The 21,000-nt window shown below is 48.6% G+C and overlaps 6 protein-coding genes across 6 annotated transcripts; 3 read left to right on the top strand and 3 right to left on the bottom strand.

Moving 5' to 3' along the window:
* Window positions 1-241: 241 nt before the first annotated feature.
* FIESC28_02168 (uncharacterized protein) lies at window positions 242-1,644 on the bottom strand (the record flags this gene model as incomplete). Its single annotated transcript, XM_031156318.1, has 2 exons — window positions 242-1,134; window positions 1,191-1,644. 2 exons carry the CDS (start codon window positions 1,642-1,644, stop codon window positions 242-244), a joined length of 1,347 nt encoding a protein of 448 aa, XP_031019635.1.
* A 479-nt stretch (window positions 1,645-2,123) lies between these two features.
* FIESC28_02167 (uncharacterized protein) lies at window positions 2,124-2,534 on the bottom strand (the record flags this gene model as incomplete). The annotated part of the gene is made up of 1 exon (XM_031156317.1): window positions 2,124-2,534. One exon carries the CDS (start codon window positions 2,532-2,534, stop codon window positions 2,124-2,126), a length of 411 nt encoding a protein of 136 aa, XP_031019634.1.
* Window positions 2,535-3,349: 815 nt separating this feature from the next.
* On the top strand, window positions 3,350-4,364 carry FIESC28_02166 (uncharacterized protein; the record flags this gene model as incomplete). The annotated part of the gene is made up of 4 exons (XM_031156316.1): window positions 3,350-3,425; window positions 3,542-4,022; window positions 4,088-4,162; window positions 4,343-4,364. The coding sequence occupies 4 exons, from the start codon at window positions 3,350-3,352 to the stop codon at window positions 4,362-4,364; spliced, it is 654 nt and encodes a 217-aa protein (XP_031019633.1).
* Window positions 4,365-7,911: 3,547 nt separating this feature from the next.
* On the bottom strand, window positions 7,912-8,451 carry FIESC28_02165 (uncharacterized protein; the record flags this gene model as incomplete). The annotated part of the gene is made up of 3 exons (XM_031156315.1): window positions 7,912-7,920; window positions 7,987-8,330; window positions 8,382-8,451. 3 exons carry the CDS (start codon window positions 8,449-8,451, stop codon window positions 7,912-7,914), a joined length of 423 nt encoding a protein of 140 aa, XP_031019632.1.
* A 1,433-nt stretch (window positions 8,452-9,884) lies between these two features.
* Window positions 9,885-11,981, top strand: FIESC28_02164 (uncharacterized protein; the record flags this gene model as incomplete). The annotated part of the gene is made up of 5 exons (XM_031156314.1): window positions 9,885-9,928; window positions 9,977-10,151; window positions 10,211-11,296; window positions 11,348-11,822; window positions 11,872-11,981. 5 exons carry the CDS (start codon window positions 9,885-9,887, stop codon window positions 11,979-11,981), a joined length of 1,890 nt encoding a protein of 629 aa, XP_031019631.1.
* A 2,463-nt stretch (window positions 11,982-14,444) lies between these two features.
* FIESC28_02163 (uncharacterized protein) lies at window positions 14,445-20,811 on the top strand (the record flags this gene model as incomplete). Its single annotated transcript, XM_031156313.1, has 2 exons — window positions 14,445-14,972; window positions 15,034-20,811. The coding sequence occupies 2 exons, from the start codon at window positions 14,445-14,447 to the stop codon at window positions 20,809-20,811; spliced, it is 6,306 nt and encodes a 2,101-aa protein (XP_031019630.1).
* Between the last annotated feature and the right edge of the window lie 189 nt (window positions 20,812-21,000).

Here is a 21,000-nt window from a genome sequence, read left to right as displayed (position 1 = left end):
AGCTCTCATATGCGATTTGTCTTAAACTCTGGATATATCCTTAACAACTGGCTATATAAGCTTCATTAACCATCGGGACAGCTACTGATTCAATGTAATGTTACTGAGAAGCGATGTTTAAGTGCTATACAGTTCAACCTAGACTATCTTCGCCTATATAGTCTATATACTCGCCCCCGTACGTACTAATATTCTGGCTACTAATTGTGTATCATACAACCTACTAGCGAACTTACACATTTCACTCCTTAAAATCCCGAGCAATCTTCGCCACATCAGTTGAGTTCGCAATGCCCGCAAATGCCTTCAAGGCCTTCTTTGCCCTTGACTCGCCAATCTGATTACCAACGTGTTCCAGAAACTTAGTTTGGAGGAACTCTTCAGAAAGAGGGTTCTCATAACTTCCAAGGGCATGTTCGATATGGACTTCAAGCTTCTCGCCGCCTTCAAACTCAACTGCAACAAACGCCTCATGCTCGTCGACCTTTTCATCGCTTTTCACGGATACCTTGTCACGTAGGCTGATGACAGTCTTGTTCTGTACGGTTGCATCGGTGAACTGAACCGGCGTGGCCTCACCATACAGAAGCGCCACTGCTGCTGCGTGGTACACGCTGAATTTGCTTGAAAGACCTGTCTCAGGCTTGGGATTATCCGTCAAGAAGAGCACGCGAGGGGCGCAACGAGCGGTGACGTTTGTGATTTTGTTGATATCGAGATTCTTCTTCTTTGCTTGGTTATGGATTTCAATCCAGCCATCGATGGCAGCGTGAACGATTCTGTCGCAAGGATAAGGCTTGAATAGATTTTTGGTGACCTCCCAGACCTTGTCGAAGGTAGAGAACTCGGCTGTCAGGTTCTGGCGAGTGCTGATTACGTGAGACCAGCCTCGTTCAGCTTCCAAGCCCTTGAGAGAGCCTCCGAACCCGTTCTTGGCGAGTAGTGCTGAGGTAAGACCGGCTTGTGCAGCAGCTCCAACATGGAAGGGCTTAGTATCCGTGCCAAATGACTCATGCATTCCAATGACTTGGACGGAGGCTATGCTGATGGCTCTTTGCATTTGCTTTGTGTCGAGATCAAGTAATTTGCCAACAGCCACAGCAGCACCGATAGAGCCTGTCGTGCTGGTAATATCTGTGGACCATTAGTCAGTAACCTCTATATCTCAAGGCGCACTAATAAAGACTTACGCCATCCAACATTGTAGTGTTCGGGAAACACGGAAACTCCAAGCTTACACTCGGCTTCGACTCCGGCGACAAATGCTGCTAAGAAGTCTTGGCCTGACACGGGGCCTAACCACTCTGCTACAGCAAATAAAGCAGAAGCCACGGGACCAGAGGGATGAACAGGAGTATCGAGGTGCGTATCGTCATAATCATCAGCGTGAGAGGCAATTCCATTGATAAGAGCAGCTGTCTTCATATCAACATAGTCGCCAGTCGCAAAGATGGACGAGTTTCCATCAGCCCCAACAAAAGGAGACATGGCCTCGAGGGCAATGCTGGCAGGAGGAAGAGCATAACCACCAATAGCGCAGCCCGCCCAGTTGTAGATACTCTTGACAGCCATGTCGACGACAGGCGTGGTCAGATTCCCAAACTGGAGGGCCAGGGCCCAGGTTGCAAGACTTTTCGTTGCCATCTTGGTGGTTTCAGATACTGCTCAGAGAATGATTGTCGTATAATTACAGCATCTATGAAGTTATATCTTGGCATTATTTATATTATTTCAAGCCCCGTTTGCCTAATACGTAGAGAAGTGGCATTGAGCAAAGATCTGCAGCATTTTAACTTCACTCTGATCCAGGCCATGCAATGGTACCTTTGTCGGCTCATGGATGTTTAGTTTTGTAACAAGGCATTGTGCTTGGACCGGGTGAAGTCGCCCAAAGCAACGTCCTGCCCCAGATCCATTGAACCCCGCATTCTCTTTGGTCAGGGTAGGATCCATTGTCACGATGGCATTAGTTAGAATCCTTTTTAGTTGTTGATCTTAATGCCGGTCCGTGTCTCCGCGGGATGTCCCCGAGGGAAATGACCGCTCGGGGAGTTAGCGACTGCCTACTATTACACTTATATACTGAATGCAATGTAGTACGTACTAGTACTTAGTTGCAAAGACTAGAGAAGCTGCAAGATGCCCGCGAATGAACCCAAGAATCGTTTCTGGGAGTCTCCAACTGCTTTTAGCGAAGCGCAACCATCATCAGGGCTGCCGTCATCCTTGAAACACCCTCCTTTCTGGTGGCTGGCCTCGCCTTCAGAATCAAAGCCTTCGATACCATTAGTAAGTCTGCCGTTGGCTACCGCGTTGGTGATGATGATACCTTCCAGAGAATTAGTAGTAGTTGGGACATCAGTCGCTTGAGAAGCAATGTCTATCGACGTCTCAGAAGAGGGCAAGGCAAGAGTGTAAGTATCGCCAGACACGGTCTTGGTCGACAGATGGTTGGACGAAGTATGGCCAGGTTTGCAAGGTCCAGCAAGGGCACTTCCTGCTAGTGCAGCAAGAATGAAAGCGTTGCAGATCATTTCTATTGTAGCGACTGTGGTGAATAATCAGAATAAAACGAGTGTCAGTATCTCAACCCCAAGTACGGAAACAAGGTGAGCTATCTGGACCTTACGATACGGAAAGTAGTTAGATTAAATGCACGATGTGGCGGTATATCTCAGCAACTTTATCAAGCATATCAGAGCTGTCCTTTCCTTTTGTACTTTCTCTGGGCCATAATAGAATCTTTTAGTTAGGGGCGACAGAAATACTATTGAAAAAATGACTCCGTTTACCATTCACTATTGAAGTAGCTAACCCGGACCGGTGATTTTGTGCTCAGCTAGGGTGGCGCTACTCAGAAGCTGGCAAATTGCACTACAGGGATACCCAAACGACTTCGCCGCTAACAGACTCGCTGTTAGGCCTGGAGCAGTAAAGATAAACCACAGGTATCTAGGCTTTACTTATATTTATTGTCTCTGATATTAAAACCATTTACTCTCAGGCGGTTTTTTATTAGAAAAAAAATTAAAAATTAAAAATTAAAAATTAAATAAAATAAAAGATTTATTCACTAGTCTGCTGAACTGATTAGACGTAGGGTTCCTAGTAGGAACGTTAAAATAACACAAGGGATTGCGATGATTCTCGTAGCCTACTTCCCGGTAGTAGTTTCGGTGGAGATCCTTGCAAGGTTATCTTTATAGCTTTCGAAACTACCTTTAGAGACGGCAACAACACGCGTGGCAACGATAACGAGGACAGCATCCAAGTATCCTATATCCGGCATTGGCCCGGCCTGAAAGTCGGAGATGGTAAAAACCTGGTGTCTACAACCGACAGCAACAAAATGCAGCAGATCAACCCCGACAATCTCGAGCCCATCGAGCTCTTTACTTATGAGGCCAGTAAATCTCTCCTCAAAAGTAGTGGTCAATCAGCTGCCCACCCCACTGTCACACACGACGGTGCAGTATTTAACTACGTACTAGAACTTGGACAGGAAACCCCTGTTTACCGTGTATTTGGCATCTACCCCTAGAAGGCGAAACCAAAATCATCGCCAACATTACCGACGCGCCGCCAGCATACATTCATTCGCTGTTTCACACTGAGAAACACATTATCTTGGTTGTCTGGCAAGCAGACTTTGTCAAGCGAGCTACAAACATTGTTGAATCTATTCGCGCGTGGGACCCAGACAGGAAGACCCTTTTCTATGTTATTGACCCAGCAAAGGGCGGCGTGGTGGCTAAATACGAATCAGAAGATGCCTTCTTCGCATTCCACGAGATCAACTCATTTGAGAATGAAGATGGTAACATCTTTGTCGATCTACCTACAATAAAAGACCATTCCTTCCTACAAGCTGCCAAGATCGAAAACCTGCGAGCCAATCTCATGCACAAGGCCAAGGGGTCTTCCAAGAACAATATCGCCGGCCAATTCACTCGCTACCGTTTGCCTTACCACAGCGATAAAGGCAAGAAGACTTATGTTGCTGAGCTTGATTTTCCTTGGACGTTCAATTCGAGTTGCCACGTATTAACGAAGCACACATGGGCAAGCTATACCGCTATGCATATAGAATGCATGCCGTTAAGCCTGGACACTTTAGCGACTCCATTATCAAGATCGACACTGAGACCAAGAAGACCATGGTGTGGGTTTCTAGAAAGAGCCAGGATGCTAGTAGTGATAGTATATGGGTTTTAAGGAATCTTTATCTAAGATTTTATTACAGATTAAGAAGATATCTTTATTTAGCTTCTAAGTATATCATCAGTGTCCAGGAAGTGACAGGGCTCTGGACTTAAGAGCTCTATATTATCAACTACCTTAGCGCTTTCATTATCACGGCCTGAGGTCACTGGGGACTGTATTGAAGTCCCAGTCTCAAGACCTATTCCATATATTTTCGGTCTCTTCAACACCCGTCTCGATTCGTTCCGTTTATTTCTCTCATTCGTTATTAAAGACGGTCTCTTCCATAGCCCGCGCAATCTATCGACCAGTGGCCGCAGCGTTGGGACGCTGACGCAAATAATAGCACACAGTGCTTCGGTCATGGTCCATAAACACGTCGGAAACATCGTCCACGTAGCATCTGCGTCCGTAAGTGCCGCACGGAGGGTTGTTAAACGAATCACCGAAATCGCACATGTGCTGCCAGAAAAAGATGTTAATTGAGTACATTTCCTTTAATAATCAACCCCCCAAAGCCATCGAAAAGTACTTACAAAAAGCCCAGACAGAAAACCGCAATCAATACCACCTTCTGTAACCACGGTAGAGGCAGGGTCTTTAGTAGCGGCAGCGGCATTATAAAGATCAGCACGTCTGTGATGACATGCATGATAGCATAAGCTTCCCAGAATTTTATTCGTCCGGTACAACTATTCGGCGCAGATGCGTCCCAGTTCCGCTCGAGAGGCAGGCAGTTCAGCATAGCACCCAATAGGCCGGCCATAGCCCAGATTACCAGGAAACCTAGGGCTATGTTGCAAAGGCGCTGGAAGTTGGGAAGCGGGAAGACACGACGGTATTGCAGGAGGAAGGTCGCTTTCATTAGCGTTATAGCGAAGCTATATTCCATACCTACGAGCCAGATAATCTATCCGGTTATACAATGATTAGCCTCTGAATGCGATACAATGTGGGAAAGGCGAACTTTAAGGAACGTAGACATCTGAGTAAGGGAGAGAAGGTGGGCATGGCGGCCGAGCCCTAACCTAACAGCTACGATTTGAGTTAGAATCAAGCTGCAGCATATAGTAAACTAGTTTTAATACTCACAAACTCCCATTATAGCTCCGCCACATATGGTTGCGACCTAGCAAAGGTGTATTAGTAGGAAGATTACAAGAGACAAGAAAATACATACTAAAGCCGCAGCTAAAGCCCAATCATCAGGCCCAAATTTCCTTATAATTACAAGCCGAACATAAAACCGCAGGGACACAACGATCACTGCCACCGATACGCACGTTGCAATGATAGCTAGTATCAGTTTCTGAGAGTTCTCGTTTCCCGCTTGGTGTTGATCCATAGGGGCAGTTTGTGATGTTTTAATTCCTTAATGCCCGCCCGTAGTACCGTCAAGACATCCGGGACAGCCTTCTTATAAGTCTACACACAAAGAAACTTAAAAAGGCGCACTAGCTTAACATAACAGGGATCAGCGTCATCATAATGAAATTGTGTGTAAAATGTTTCTTTTGACTAGCAATTTAGCGTGCTTTGTGGTTTTCTCTGTCCTTGACGTGTCTTAAACTGAGGGTCGGATCAGGGTCATAGCACCACTCAGTACCGTGTTGGATGGCGACTGTGGCTGTGTGCTGTAACGTTGTCCAACCATCAGAGAGGTAGGAGGCAGGGCCGGGAGACATGATCGCCCTTACTTCGAGTCAGGGTTATCCCCTCATCTGCTGAGAGATGGTCTGTGCTAGTACGTATAATCCCACCGTCCAGTAGTAGGACATTAGCAAGGGCGAAGCCTGGGGAAGCAGGAGTGGCGATTCAACCCATGGCCCTATCAGTTACAACCAACAGAAGTAGTCCCACTCCTACCGCTAGAATCCAGCTAATCATAATGCACACGGCTGATGTCAGAAACTCTAATAAAGTGGGTGCGATACAGATACCTAACCAATAGGGCCGTTAGTAGTTTGGGCCAAACTACCAACCTCGAAAAATAGCACAGACCAATAGCAGTGCGGGAAAACCTATCAGGTAGAGACTTCTCAGTAGCTACCTATTCCATGGCCAAAGCACTGGAGAGTTGCAAAATATACATTAAGACTGGAGACAAAGGCTCATGCGAGGGGGTCCTTCTTGTCGATTACGCACCGGATTCCTTTTCACCTGCTCTTCAAGCAGCATCTGAGCAATGCAAGAGATTGTGTCATCGCACTACAGAGAGTCGAGCTCAAATTGTGTCCGTCCCTTCAAGAGACCCTAAGAGTATGGTGCAGGCAGCTCAAGCAAGCAGGCCGACGACCAACCGAATAGAGTTTCTTTGGGATCTTGGGGCTAAAGCAGCGCAAGGCATAACATTTCTTTGTACTGCTGAGTATCCCTATAGCACCAAGAGTGAGGTTTAATATAGTCTTGGCGAAGACTGGGATCCCGATACTTAAAGGTTCGATAGCTACATCTCCATTATAGCGCAAAAAGCTTTTCCGCGTACCAACCAGAGAATCCTCAAGGGTATTGAAATTTTGGTGAGCAGGTGCGATAAAAATGCTAAAGTTTGGCTCGAGACCCATGCAGGTCTTTAATACTTACTTAAGAGTCAAACGGAGGTTACAGACGGCAACGACGTGCTGTTGGAACTGTGGCTTACATATCAAGCTCTTGTATTTGGCTTCTATTACGGACTTTTTGAGCCCTTGGTTTCTCACGAGCTTGTGTCTAACAGCACTGCATACTACTGTGGCCTCTGGGGTCAAGGCAGTACAAGCTTTCTAGCTATGTGTTCACAGTTCGGTAACGAGCTCAAGAAGAATCTAACAGTTGGGCGAACACATGTCTTACACATGCTTGCTACTATGTATGCTGGGCGGAACAAGATCTTTTTACCGGATCATTCTAGTACTAATCTTCTGGGTGTGCTGGGTTCAATCTCTATACTCACGAGAAGCATTCTTCGACCAACCGACAACCCAGAAGATATGGGTCAGTTCTTCATCTTAGACTTGCCTGTGGTTCATCTTGCGCCTAATGAAGGCGGTGAGCTTTACGCCGCAGTCGGGCACAGTCTTGAGTACCGAACTTGCGAGGCCCGAAAGCGCGTTGTGCAACCAATGGGCCCAATGAAGAAGTGGATTGTTCACTCAAGCATGAGTACAGCATTTCGTGAGGGCAATCATGGGGTAGTCATGGCAGCTCGGTGTGGGGAGCGCCTTGTGGGCTGGTTTAGCCCAACCGCTGCAGACGCTATGTTTTTGAGTGAAGCGTGCTGTCGCAAGAGGCATGATGACGAAAGCCAGAGTATCTTCGAGCGGTGTTCCGTTAGCTTTGAGGTTGGCAGAAGGGCTGTGCAAAAAGAGTTGCGGGAGGTGAAGAGGAAACGGTTGGGCTGGTTCATTCTTTAGGGTGTCCTGCGCTGAGATATGCTGCTGTTGGGTTCTACGGGGAGATTGGGGAAGAGCTGGCTATTGTAACGGATGACGTCGAGGCTGCAATAGGTTGAGTTCAGCTGGCCAACAGTGGTATTGTCATCGCGTAATTTCCTTATCTCTCTATCTTTTTTGCCCTCAATTGCAAAGTTACAACAGTTTGAGGTATTTTTTAATTATTTTTACCGATATACAAACAGATTGAATTATAGATGTATTAGTCATATTATGTTTTGTTCTATTAAACAACCGTTTTAATTATATCTAGCGAAATGCGTCCTGTACATCCCAACTAATCGGTCTACTTAAAGTCAGCACTTAACTTGAATCCAAAGCAGTGACAGCCTTAGGTGAATCTTTTACTTACACATCTGAAAGACTTGACAATAGGCTGGGAAGTCTCATAAGGCTTACCGCCCTGAACACAAGTCGGGGTGTCGCGCCAGGTAATACCCAATTCTGCTCCAACCTCTGATCCTTGGCAGCCAGGCAGGGCATAGAAAAGACAGTTGCCAGCGGCGTAAACCGACTGGGGATCCAGAGCACCAACGCAACCCTCACTGTTGGAAGTAGAAGTAGACTGGTAGCAGGATGTGTTGGGCATATCTTCGCCGAAGTTGAAACAGCTCTCAGGTACGGGCTGGGTAGAGTAGAGGGTACGTGAGATGCCGTTGCCGCTCATCTGGCAGTTGGAATCGCTGTAGGCAATGACTGATTGGCTTGGTTAGCTTACTGCCGGTGGGGAGGATACGCATCACTTACCCGTCCAGTCAGCAGCGGCGGTATGGAAAGTAGCCATAGCGGCGATAACAGTAGCGATGGAGAACTGCATATTGAATGATAAGAGGTGAAGTTATACGGTGTTGTGATTTGGGTTGTGTAATTAAATTGAAGTATGAGGGTGAGTTGAGAAAGAAGCCTTTCGACCCATACCTATGCCTCGTTATATAAACTTCCAACTGGCTGAAGCATGATGTTACTGAATTACAGTACCCCTTGGTTTGGCCCGTTTACCCAGCCTTGAATGAACTGAATTGTGCTTACAGTTCCACTGTTCCTGAAGGATTGAATCCTTCTAGAGGCGGTGAATTTTAGCTCGCTTTAGAACCTCGCCAATGCATCTAATTGGTCTATCTAGTACCGAAGCTTATTACCCCCACTCAGCGTCCAATCAAATCCCGCCATTATAAGTCGGAGCTTGGGTCGCTCATTTCCGTATAATCCATAGTGGATTGCTCTTATTCCTCAGATGAAGATCCTAAGTTTGTTTGGGAAAGATAGTGAAACACTACTCAGCCTTAAACAGCGGAGCGGGAGACCTCTGAGACTGCTGATTGAGCTGAGAACGATCGTGCAACAATGGCGGATCTCGGCACGCTTGCGATGGTCTGGCGAGACCGCACTGATGGGACTTTGGTGTTGATCGCTGCTCTGATTTATCACCGCCTGATAACAATACCCGTGCGGTGAAGAATACAGAGTTCAGTATCCTCAGGTCAAGGCACAAATATCCGTCGCAGAATAACCTTATCTAAATAATCCGAGTATTGTATGTGTGATATGAAGCTTCAAATTCTCCGCTTCTACCCGTAAAACAACTCAAGTCCTCAGATGGTACGTATTGTTCTCTATCCACTTATGGGAATGGGACTTCTGTTCAAGGTCCTTCAAGTGCGTAGCGTTGCAGGTATCCAATATTCGATAAAGAGCAATCGTGGATGCAAGCTCCATGTTCTTAAAGGTATATGATCGTCGTTATGCCGGTAGCTGAAAGGCTACCCAAAGCTGCATGCGCTGTGCCGTTGTGTCAGCAGGCTTATTTGTGGCTGTCTCCCATCAACCCGGTTTCGCTGGAGGGCTTCATTTTGGCTGCTGAAAGGTCATGAGACAAGCCTCCAATGTAACGCTATGTAAGTAAGTACTGTACCTCAACGTCAGAGTTGAGCACCATCTAGCATGTGCTAGACAACCACTCTGTTGTCAATAATATGCAAATATTTGAGTGCAATGGTAGGTACGATTGAGAATCCAGTAGCAGTATTGGTTGTCTTGCGACGAAGAGGCTTGACTGTAAGGACGGAATTTTCCGGGGCGTGTTATTGGCTATCGCGAATATGTATGTCCTGTTTTAATGTCTTGGGAGAAATGTTATAAATATCGCCTGAGTCCACATCTCATGAAGTAAAACAAACCTACTACTGATCAAAGAACTCACTATCAGATTTACTATACGTTACCTCAATCTCATCTAGAAGCACCAGCAGAATGGTTCATCATCGCAAGCACAAGACACCGGTGTGTCAGCCTCAGTAAGACTACTATTTGTTGCTTCAAGATTCACTATTGACATTCAGTAGGGTTGTCTCCGTCGCGACTGACTCAGCGGTCGAGGAAGTCTTGTTCGAGTGCTGCATGCCAACCGAGCATCCTGCTATACCTCGCATCACAAAGCCGTTGCCATTTAGTGACAGCGTCACTGAGAACTTGGCCTGGGCTGTCGCCTTCATCGACCGCGTTGGTTACTTGACTGAGGTAAGCTATCATTTACAGATACAATAGTCAGATGAGCAGTAGTGGCTTACTTACTGCAGGACTATGAGCTCCTTGAGAAGCGCCTCCATGCTGCCATCGATACCATCGGGAACGATGCGATTGAGATGACACTTCTTCGTCGACAAGTTCACGACCAGTCTGACAAGGTTGATCAACTCGAGTCCACACTTTCCGGATATGTCAAGACCCAACAAGAGTTGGAGCAACGCCTCGCCAGTACCCGAGCGACTGCTATCAGGACAGAGAGGGACTTGGCAAACAAGCTTCGCATTACCGAGAGGGGTCTTCAGCAAACCAAAGCGGCTGAAGGACGTCTCAAGAGCAAGCTTGACAAGGCCCTTCTTGAAGAACATGAGCGATGGCAACGTGAGGCTGAGCATGATAGAGAGGACCATGCGTCTCTTGATGCAGCGCATGATTCCTTCGAGAAGGCAATCCAGGAGAAAGCTACTTTGCAGGAGGAGTTGGACGCAAAGAGCCAGCAGCTCACTGCCACGAAGCACGAGTTGAGTGTTGCACAAGAATCCATCGTTAGCTGCAAGGCGAATTGTGGAGAGAAAGACTCACAGATCAACACTCTCACCCAGCAATTGGCTACTGCAAACAGAACCAACGCTGAGATTTCTACAAGTCTTGACAATATCATAGCTCAACTGACCTCCAAGGACCAAGAGGTAGCTGACCTCACCGAGTCTCTCAATCAGGTCAACAGTAGACTGACGACCGCCAACCAAACCATTGTCCAGAGAGACAGCACCACCGCCACTCTGGAAGCCAGTCTAGCTGGTGTCCAAGAGGAACGAGACCAGAAGCTCAAACTCCTCGAAGATCTTCAACAATCGACTCAAACGACACAGAAGGCTCTCCAGGACAAGATCGATGAATTGAGCGCGCATGATCTTGAAGACCACCAGCGAGTTGATGCAGCCAATGAGGCTAAACGTCTTTCCGACGAGTCCATTAGAGATCTTCAAGCCAAAGTGGATGCGGCCAATGCTCATGACGCTGACGTGCAGAAAAGGCTTCAGGTTGAGGAAGAAGCCAAGCAAGCGGCGGAGGCTGAACTTGAGCGAGTCAAACTTCAGCTTGAAGAGGCTAACAAACCTGAGCTTGCTAATACAGTGGTAAGTTCGGAGTATCACATCGCCAAGACGGAGTGGCTAATGCTTTTTTAGACTCTCTCCAATCCGATTCCAATTGTTGGCAGCCTCGGCGGGGCGGTTGATGACTTTGACGACATCTACTACCCAATCATCTCCTCGTTCCCTATCACGATCTACGATCACTCGTCCACCAATGTCTTTGTATCCATCAACGGGCTACTCAGTCTTGACTCGGGTGATCCGACCTACACTCACCAGCCTCTTCCCTCCCATAGTGGAAGTCTCCCTGCCTATACTCTGCTCCCCTTCTGGTGCGATCTTTTCATCTACAAGGACACACCTCAAGGCATTTACTACGAGATCACTGGTCAAGCACCGTCGCGCTCCCTTTGCGTCGAATGGTACGTCTCTCGGTACGGGGACAAGGACCAGTATTACCACTTCCTCGTGATTCTTGAAGAAGCGCGACCTAACATTGTCACGTACAAGTATTTCGAGGCTCTGGATAAGGGTGTCGCGTGTACCATTGGTGCTCAGGGACCAAAGAGTAAGTCGAATCATCCTCACATACCGAACATACTGACTGAAATGACTAGGCGCTCAGCAGTGGTCGTACAATGAGCCGAAGGCGCTGCCCGGTGTGCAGGTGGTTATTGACACAGGTTCTGGTTCAGTGACTGAGAGTACATTCCCAGTTACCAAGTGATGATGCTGCAGATGTCATATGGTTTCAGATCCTTCGTTTTAGTCGTGTGTAGTTTGATGGAGAACCCGGGTTAACGCGTCGCGATGAGGATATGTACGTCATTGGTATGGACACAAGAATGGATCCGACAGATTCGCCTGAAACATACTCTGCCGCGTAGCTTCGCCTAACACCTGCAATTAAAGATGGCTGGTCAGAGAAGACCGATGTCATCAGAGACATCGCGACGCGTTGAGTGCTAGGATAGAGCGCGAGAACCTGGTTACGCGTGATGTTCCGTTCGGCCGAGCCAATCGGACTGCAAGAGACGCGACGCGATATCCAGTAAGATCGCTCAGATATCAGTACTCTTGCACTAACAGCCACAATCCCAAATTGATGGATACCGAGATAAGGTTAGTGTACTGGCTTGCAATTTCTCACATCTGTCAAGCTGACCCAAAAGTTGCATTATCCTCAAGGACTCAATTTCGATAAAATAGGCTGACACAGACATACATCGACAAACAGTGATAAGGAGACAATTTTACAGTTCCTAGAAGTACAATATCTATCAAGAAGGGATTCTCTATACTTTCCAACTGTATTTTCACCTGTTAGAGCCTCTATTGCTTAGTTTATTAAGATTCTCCTCTCTGCTGTAGGGTAAGCTGACTAAGAGCTGCGTCTATTCTTAGCCACCCTTTCCCTCTACGGAAGAACAGATCTTGCTATCACCGGTGGCTCGTTATCTTCTTATCACATCACTTATCGATAGGACTTTCTGTCTACTCAGTGCATCTCCATCCCGCGCCTTGCTACAGAGACGCTGATACAGTATCAGCATGGAGTCTCACATAGCAATTGAATAGATCAAAGCTTGTAGATATGCCGTCGCTAACGAAGACTCTGTCCAGACTCCATAGACAACGTTCGCCTGCATGGTCGCCACTTGCTTAATCAATAGTCTTGTCTTGCGAGGGAGCCCAGACCCAGGACCCAGACCCTTGGGACTCTACTAACTAAATTAGTTACGAACAAGCGAACAATTGATGCGAACAATTAATGGACTCACATGCGATTCTTTATTCCCGATGCTCACCACTTGTCAATAACCCGCATCACTCATCGTTGCAGCTTTAGTGTAAACCGTATGCAGCACTGAAAGCTGAGGCCACCCACAGCGTCAATGAGGGGTCAATCCCTGCTCTGCCAGCCGGCCACAGCGAAGAGCGATCGTTCAAAAAGGGGACCCGACGCTGCCGATGCAGGCTGAGTCTGACATTCCCTCCAGACATGCTTTTCTTCAATCAACTGAACACTTCGCTTCGATACGCGACAATGATGGTCCAAGCCCCGAGAGCTAGATCCGTGATATTGGACCACAATTGTCCAATCATTTCATCTTTGCCCAGGGACCCAAGCATTCCCGCTCAATAACTCAATTCTCGTCCACGATGGATTCGACTTCTTGTCTCAGCTCTTTGTAACTGTACAGTAGCGCAGCCAGCCACATGGGCCGATACGGAACGTGGAATTACTCTTTTGGGACAACATTTTGGTGATGAGGCTTGCATGAAATATCAGTAGTCTGAACGGTTTGGGTGGTGTCAGAAATACACTGCCCGAAACACGCTGTGAGATGATGAATCATTTTTGGAACCCACACTCGCTGAGCTTTGGGCAGGGACGGTCTAGGCCGCGTGTCTAAAATGGTGTTCCCGCGAACCGATGGAATTCTGGGGATGAATCGGCCGGAACTATTGAAGCCTCGTTCCCAATGGGGAAGTGAGAAACGGTAGCTCAGTTGCTCAGCTTCCACCCTTGCTTGAACTTCAGCTCAGCCACGGCATCGGGATTGGTATGTGTGTGCCTCATCACAGCCAGCCTAGAAAAGTTACCCCAATTGACATGTCTGACAAAATGACTTGGCCACTCTTGTGCCTCTTTTGCCTGCTTCTGGGGTACTTCTTTTTTTCACACTTAGCTCAGCTCTCAGACCTTTTGCCATCCTTTATCCAATTAGCAACGTACATTCTGAACCTTCGGGGCGCTGAGGCTACACGGCATGAATTGCTTTTTGATCCAAGACCATTTCTGTCTAGACTCTGAGGGGTTGCATCGAGACCAGCAATGGGAGGGCGAACCCTGAATTTGGCTGGCTGGCGTTTGAGGGGTAGCTCCGAAGGTATTTCAGCTGCGGTAGAGGGCTTTCTTGGTGTTGAGTAGGAAGCAGATATATAATACCCTTGTGCTGCCTGTGAGACTGTCTCTCGCACACGCTGTAGGGCTCTTTGTCCATGTACCACCATCTTACACATTTTTAATTGAGCATGTTGGGTTTGAAGAAAACCTTTGACAGTACGTCCACTTGACTCAAGCCTTATTCCCATCTCCGCTGACCACTTACATACAGTCAGACGGAAACGCAAGAGCTCGTCATCTTCTTTACAAACACAAGAAAGTTCCTCCTCACGCGGAACAATGGAGTCCGTTCGCAATGGCATCAAGCAGTCCATTGTCGGTATCGGCAAGGATAAGCACCACAAGGATATCGCGGTAAGCGTCAATGAGATGGAGATCTCAGATGGTGAGAGCGAGAGCACCACCGTCGCTTCCAACCAGACTTCGCAAGATGATATCGATGCGAAGAGCAGTTTGACTATCACAGCCACCAATGCTGCCACTTCCAAGTCCACTGTCATTACTAAACTTCATGAGTTTGAGCGGTTGACCAAGGTGACGCGGACTGTCAAGAAATACATTGTCCGGTTTGAAGACTATGATGAGGACTTTGTCAATGAGATGGATATCAGAGGATACCTTCAGTACATCTCTGATGAACGTCTCATTCACATGCCTCGTCGAGGCAGCGACTGGGACCGTGTCCTCAGCACTGCTCAGTTCTTTGGTCTTCAGATCACCAACTTCGCCAGCAAGATCGAGGCCTTCGCCTCTGGCGCCCACTCTTCGGCATCTGCTGCCCTCGCCAGTTGCCAAGTTCTACTTGAGGTATGTCTCCTACCCAATTGTCCTCTCGTCGTGCCATCATGGCCAGTACTGACTTCTACAGATTGGTCACAGCCAAGCCAAGGCCCTCGTGCCCACCTTCATCGCCCTCTACGAGCTAGCTATGCTCCTCTCCACCGTCTCTCGTATCCGCGACCTCGAGTACATGTCCACCTCCATCAAGGAGTGCGCAGCCCACATCCTCTGCGAACTCGTCCACCTCATCGGTCGCATCGCGAGCCACTACAAGCAGAAGATTGACAGTCTTCGAAGTGGAGACAGTGTCACCATTAGCTTCGATGCGGCCTTTGGCCAATACATCGACTCTATCTGGAAGGCCAAGGACGATCTATGCGATCGTGTTTGGCGCTACAGCCTTGGTCACAACTCCTTCTCCATTAGTCTCAAGTCTGTTCGTCAGCGCCTCCAACCCTTTGCTGCCTCATCGGTCAGAAACACTCTTTACGACGAGGTCTACGAGCATCTTGATCGCTCTGAGGATACCTGCTACTGGATCAAGAGCCAGTTGACCAGCTTCCTCAACAGCAAGGACAAGTCTCTCAACCTTTGGGGTGAGGCTGGTGTCGGTAAGAGTGTTTTGGCTGAGTGGGTTGAAGAGAGACTCGCGCGTCCTCTTGACTACAAGTCATATACTGTTCTTTCCTACAACTTCCCTTGGGACTCTCCCAAGGAGGCGACATCGCTGGCTTGCGTCAAGAGCTTCGTCTTCCAGCTTCTTGAACGAAGTGTCGGCGATGTTGAGCTCTACCAGCGTCTTGTTCAGGCCTTTGAGGTCTACTCCAAGACCCATGATGCTGGCAAGCTTGAGGCCACTCTCTGGGATACCCTTCGCACGGGTATGCACGCTGCTGAGAGTTCAGGCTCACGCTTCGTCCTGCTGACTGATGGATGCGACGAGATGGTCGGCGGTTCCAAGAGCGCTGTCGGCTTCCACAAGCTTCTCTCGGAATGCGTCGTTGACCTTCGACGAACTCGTGTCATCACCTTCTCACGAAGACTTGACGGTCTCAAGGACTGTAGCAAGATCTACCAGATCAAGCAGCAGCAGGTCCAGGAAGACATCCGCTCGCACCTCAAGCAGACTCTTTCCAAGTCTAGTCACTTCCAAGATGTCCAGCATCGCGACCGTGAGCAGATCGTCACTGACCTGGTCGCCAAGTCCAAGGGCAGCTTCCTCTGGGCCTTCTACGCTGGCCGTCTCTTGATCCGCGAGCAATCTTGTGACAGCTTCCTCGCGAAGGTCAAGAGCCTCAGTGCTGATGTCAATGACATTCTGCGTATTGCTGTCGACAAGTTGGACTTGAAGCAGGACCAGACTGCGAAGCACCTCCTCTCTTTCATGCTTGTCACTAACACTCCCTTCTCTGTTCAAGAGATCGCGGAGCTTCTCTCTACCGACTTGCAGAAGCGTTGCATACTTCCTACTCCTTCGAACATCTCCAAGTTTGTGTCGGAGAAGTGCAGCGACTTCCTCATCATTCGAGGTGGCCGTCTTCACTTCCGCAACGCTGTTGTTCAAGCCTACTTCAAGGGTCTGCTCGGGAAGTCTCTTCTTTCTGAGAAGGAGGCTCACTCCCAATTGACTTTGCGAATGCTTCTCTATGCCCGATTGAACCTTGATGATGACCAGGAGCTCCTTACTGATGAGCTCGATGACTCTGTTGTTGAGGTCATCATGAGCCGACATCATCTCATGGGCTATGTCATGCGCAACTGGATCGTCCACTTCCGACATGCAGGTTTCGTAGCCTCGGACGGGAAGATCGCCTTGCCTCAAGGCTTCCGTGATATCTTCCCCGAGTCCGTCATGTTCACTCTCCTTGAGCGACCTTGCTGGGGTAGACACGACGTCCGTCAGGAGACCATCGAGCTTCACGAGCTTACCCTCCGCATCCGCGAATCTTGCTTTGGTGAGAAGCATGTCTCTGTTCTTCAGAGTCTCATCGCTCTTGGTCACATACATGTCAAGTTCTCTACTTCTTCTGATGCCCATGTCTGTGGCGCGCGTTACTACTACCGTGCTGCCAAGCTGGGTGAGGTCGTCTTGTCCAAGACCAGCGTCTTTGTCAGCTCATGCACTCACCTCTTCCTTACTTGGACTGAGACTATTGTTGTTACCAAGCGCACTGAGATCGTGACCTGCAGGGAGGAGATGATTCGTGTCTGGATTGAGATCTGCAAGCACAAGCACGGTCGATCCAGTGATGAGGTCATCTGCTGGTATGAGAAGCTGGCCAAGCTCTACATCAGCATTCATGAGGAGTGGCGCGCTACTGTCGTTTACAAGGAGCTCTACGAGATCATTGTCATTCGCTTTGGCAAGAAGTCTCCGGAAGCTGGTCGTATCGGCGCTTTCTTCGGCACTCTTGACATTGTTCTCAAGGGCGAGGAGGCTGAGCGAGGTATCTGCGAGATGGAAGAGTTCATCTTTGAGACCACTGAAGAACTCGACATCCACTCTCACCTTTGCATCGCCATGATGATCAAGCTCGCCTGGTCTTACCACGCCTGTGGCAAGTTCTACCTCGCCGAGCGTCTCTTCATCAGCATCTGGCGTCGCATATCGATCACCTGTCGCCTCAATGCCAGCATTGAAGTGCACATCTCCAAGATCCAGATTGCTCTCGAGTACTGCAAATACCTGAAGACAGTTCACCGCCATGAGGAAGCTACCACCATTCTCATCTGTCTATGGGCTGAGTATGAGCACTACAAGTGTGATACCGAGACTCTCGTCATCTGGATCCGAGAACTTGGAATGACCTGCAGAACCTTTGGTCTTCTAGAGATCACCGTCTCTATCTTGACCAAGGTTTGGGGCTGGTTCAAGGGCTGTGGTAAGGGTGATGACGAGGAAGCTCGCAAGACTACCATTCTCATCACCGAGGTCGTCGAGGAGGTCACTGAGACCACGACCACTACTAAGACAACTACTACCACCACCACTGAGGTGACTGAGACAGTCGTCAAGGAGATTTACGAGACTCACTACACTCGTTGCAAGAAGTCTGGTTTTGATCATGCCTTCTACTCAGCTTGCATGGCTCTTATCGGTATCTACTTCGAGCATCACCGCTGGTCGGAGGCTGAAGTTGTCATCAAGCGCACTCTCGAGATTACTTGGAAGGCCATCTTGAGTACTGATGTCAGCATCACTCTCTCCGAGCATTCTATTCGAGAATGTGTCCATGTTGCTCGTCGTCTCGCCAAGTGCTACCATCACCAGGGTCACTTTGAGAAGGCTGAGTTCATTTACCTTCGCATCTACCGTGCTTGTCTGACCTCTTGTGGTCTTGAGGATGAGCTGCTCTGTGACTCTCTCACAGTTCTCATTGAGTTCTATGAGGAACATCACCGACACGAGAAGGTGATTGAGATCTACATCGAGATCCTTGAGCGATACAAGAAGCATCTTGGTCATACCCATCGCTTGACTATCAGGACCTTGTATCAGCTGGCCCACCACTGCAAGACAATTGGTCACAAGGATGTTTACAAGTATTATCTTGAGATCGTCACCGTCTTGAACAAGGGTATCAAGCACTGTCATCACGATGCCTTCGAGGCTGGCCTCTTCCTTTGCCGTCACTACCACGGCCGTGGCATGTGGGTTGAGCTCCGTGAACTTTGCGCCTTCATGTGGGAGACTGTCTGTCACCATCATGGCGAGCACAAGTGGTCCGAGGAGATCATCTGTGAGATCTACGAGAAGTACACTTACGTTCTCGAGGTTCACATCAAGGTTGAGTTTTCTGTCCTCTACAAGATTTCTGTCGAGTACAAGGAGGTTATTCAGAGAACCTGCGGTGGGGAGTCCCATGCTTACATCTTGGCTTTGATTGCGTTCGCTAAGATGTGTGAGAAGCATGAGAAGCATGTCCACGAGTCTGTCACTGTCTATGAGGAGGTGATCAAGCGGATCACCACCACCAAGACGACTACGACTACTGTTACCGAGACTACCATCAATACCGTCAAGAAGCGTCTTTCCAAGCTTTATGTGACCATCATCACGACTGGCGGCAAGAAGGAGGGCCATCCACATGTTCCCATCGACCGTGCCATCCAGATCTGCATTGAGACCTACGAGCATCTCAAGATCACTCTCGGATACTGGCATGAGGAGACCTTGAAGCAGCTTGAGTACGTCATCACCTTGTACCACACCTGCAACACGAAGGAGTACCACGTCAAGATGATCAAGCTTCTCGAGCTTCACATCACTCAAGTCATCACGACTTGCAAGGTCACTACGGTACTGTTCAAGGTTGCAATCACCATGGCATCTATTTATGTCAAGGTCAACCTTGTGCAGCAGGGCTACGAAGTCCTCCGTCAGCTTCGCCACTTGGTAATCTTCCGAGGTTCAATCCCTTGCAATGATCTTACCATAAAGCTTGACGTCCACCTGAGCAAGCATGTCTTTGTCTTCCTCAGCGCCTTCGAGCATGGTCTGTGCCCCAGTGACTGCGCCACAACCTACTCCGAGATCATGGCCACCATTATCTATGAGTCAATCCTTTACGAGGAGTACTCTCGTGTTGTGGAACGCGAGACCGAGCTTGAAGTCATTCTAGAATGCGGTGCCAAGCTTCGTGGCTTCTGGGTTGAGCACAAGCGCTCTCAGCTACTTCTTGTTCTCGACAAGAGACTCTTCCAGCTCTTCAAGAACAAGTATGCGTCGTACTTCAAGGATGTGGCTGATGAGCATCTTCGTGTCTTCTATCTCGCTATTCTTTGCGAGCTTGGAAAGGATCGTGGTGCTACTCAGATTGACTTCCCTCTCCTCGCTGTCAAGGCCGGTAGCGCCAGGGTCAACGAGCTCCTCCAAGCTAAGGACTGGCATTGCGCCGAAGAGCTCGGCCACTGTGTCTTCCACTTTGCTCAAGCTCAGAAGCTGTACCACCGCCAGAACTGTATTCAGTACGGCTACAAGCTGGCTGAGTACTTGGCGGGTATTGATGTACCCCATCCAGCCGACGCGAAGGAGGAGAAGATCAGGAACGCTATGCTGGCCACTTCACGTGAGGTCATGACTGAGGTCCTTGCTGCTTTCAAGCAGGCCAACATTGACTACCTCTGCTTGCGCTTTGAGGATATCTCTGGTCTTGTCAGACTTCTTGGAGCTCAGAGGAACTGGGATGAGCTTGAGCGTCTTCTCCACCGTCTCTGGAATGCACGTGAGAGGCTGCAGAAGGCTGGCTGGTCTTCAACTGCCGTCTTGGACATTGGTAAGAAGCTTGTCCACGCTCAGTATGCTCGCAAGGACGTGATCTGCGCCATCGAGACAGCAGAATTGATCTGCTACAACCTTCGTCGCAGTCGCGGCCGCCTTGATGTGGAGACTCTCGAATTCTCTCGTCTCCTCGCTTCCTTGTATGCCGACAGTGGTCGCAAGGCTAGTGCTATGTCGATCCACGAGACCATTCTACGCGACATGATCTCATGCAGTAGCGGCAATGAGTTTGGTGAAGCTTATCCTGACCGTCAACGCTTCATCTCCGAGGCGCGGACTCACCTTGAGCTTCTCAAGGCTGCGCACCATCAGATGCAAGGCTGGACTAAGGCACCTGATGAGTTCAAGGATGTCCATTCTCAGCTGAACAGTGGTTTGAGCTTGGACCTACCTACCTTTGATAAGTGGTGTGCTGGTGCTGTGGATAAGAGCATCCAAGGGGGAGGAAAGTATGTTGCGCCAGGGGAGTGGAAGCTTAATGGTGGTGTGAAGACCTCCGTACCTCGCAGGAGGATCATCCGTGAAAGGCCGAACGGCCGATTGGATGTGTTGCATACTGCGAGACAATGGTGGTTGGTGTGCTAAGGGGTGCATGATGCATGCATGATCTGTTAACAATGGCGGCAAACTAGCGCAAATCTGTTGTAACCAACACTTTCTTTTGTCTTTATCTTACTTTAGTTTATGGCTTGTATTATGGAGTTCTGATAAGTTAGTTATCTTAATTGTTTCCATCTACTGTAACGAAATGACGTCTGTCTCTCATCAGTCCGC

Source organism: Fusarium coffeatum (assembly GCF_003316985.1).
Source record: "Fusarium coffeatum strain FIESC_28 chromosome Unknown BRIP53273_contig_47, whole genome shotgun sequence".
Taxonomy (NCBI): Eukaryota; Fungi; Ascomycota; class Sordariomycetes; order Hypocreales; family Nectriaceae; genus Fusarium; species Fusarium coffeatum.
Note: the sequence above shows the minus strand (reverse complement) of the source record. Positions and strands in the feature narration are given on the sequence as shown.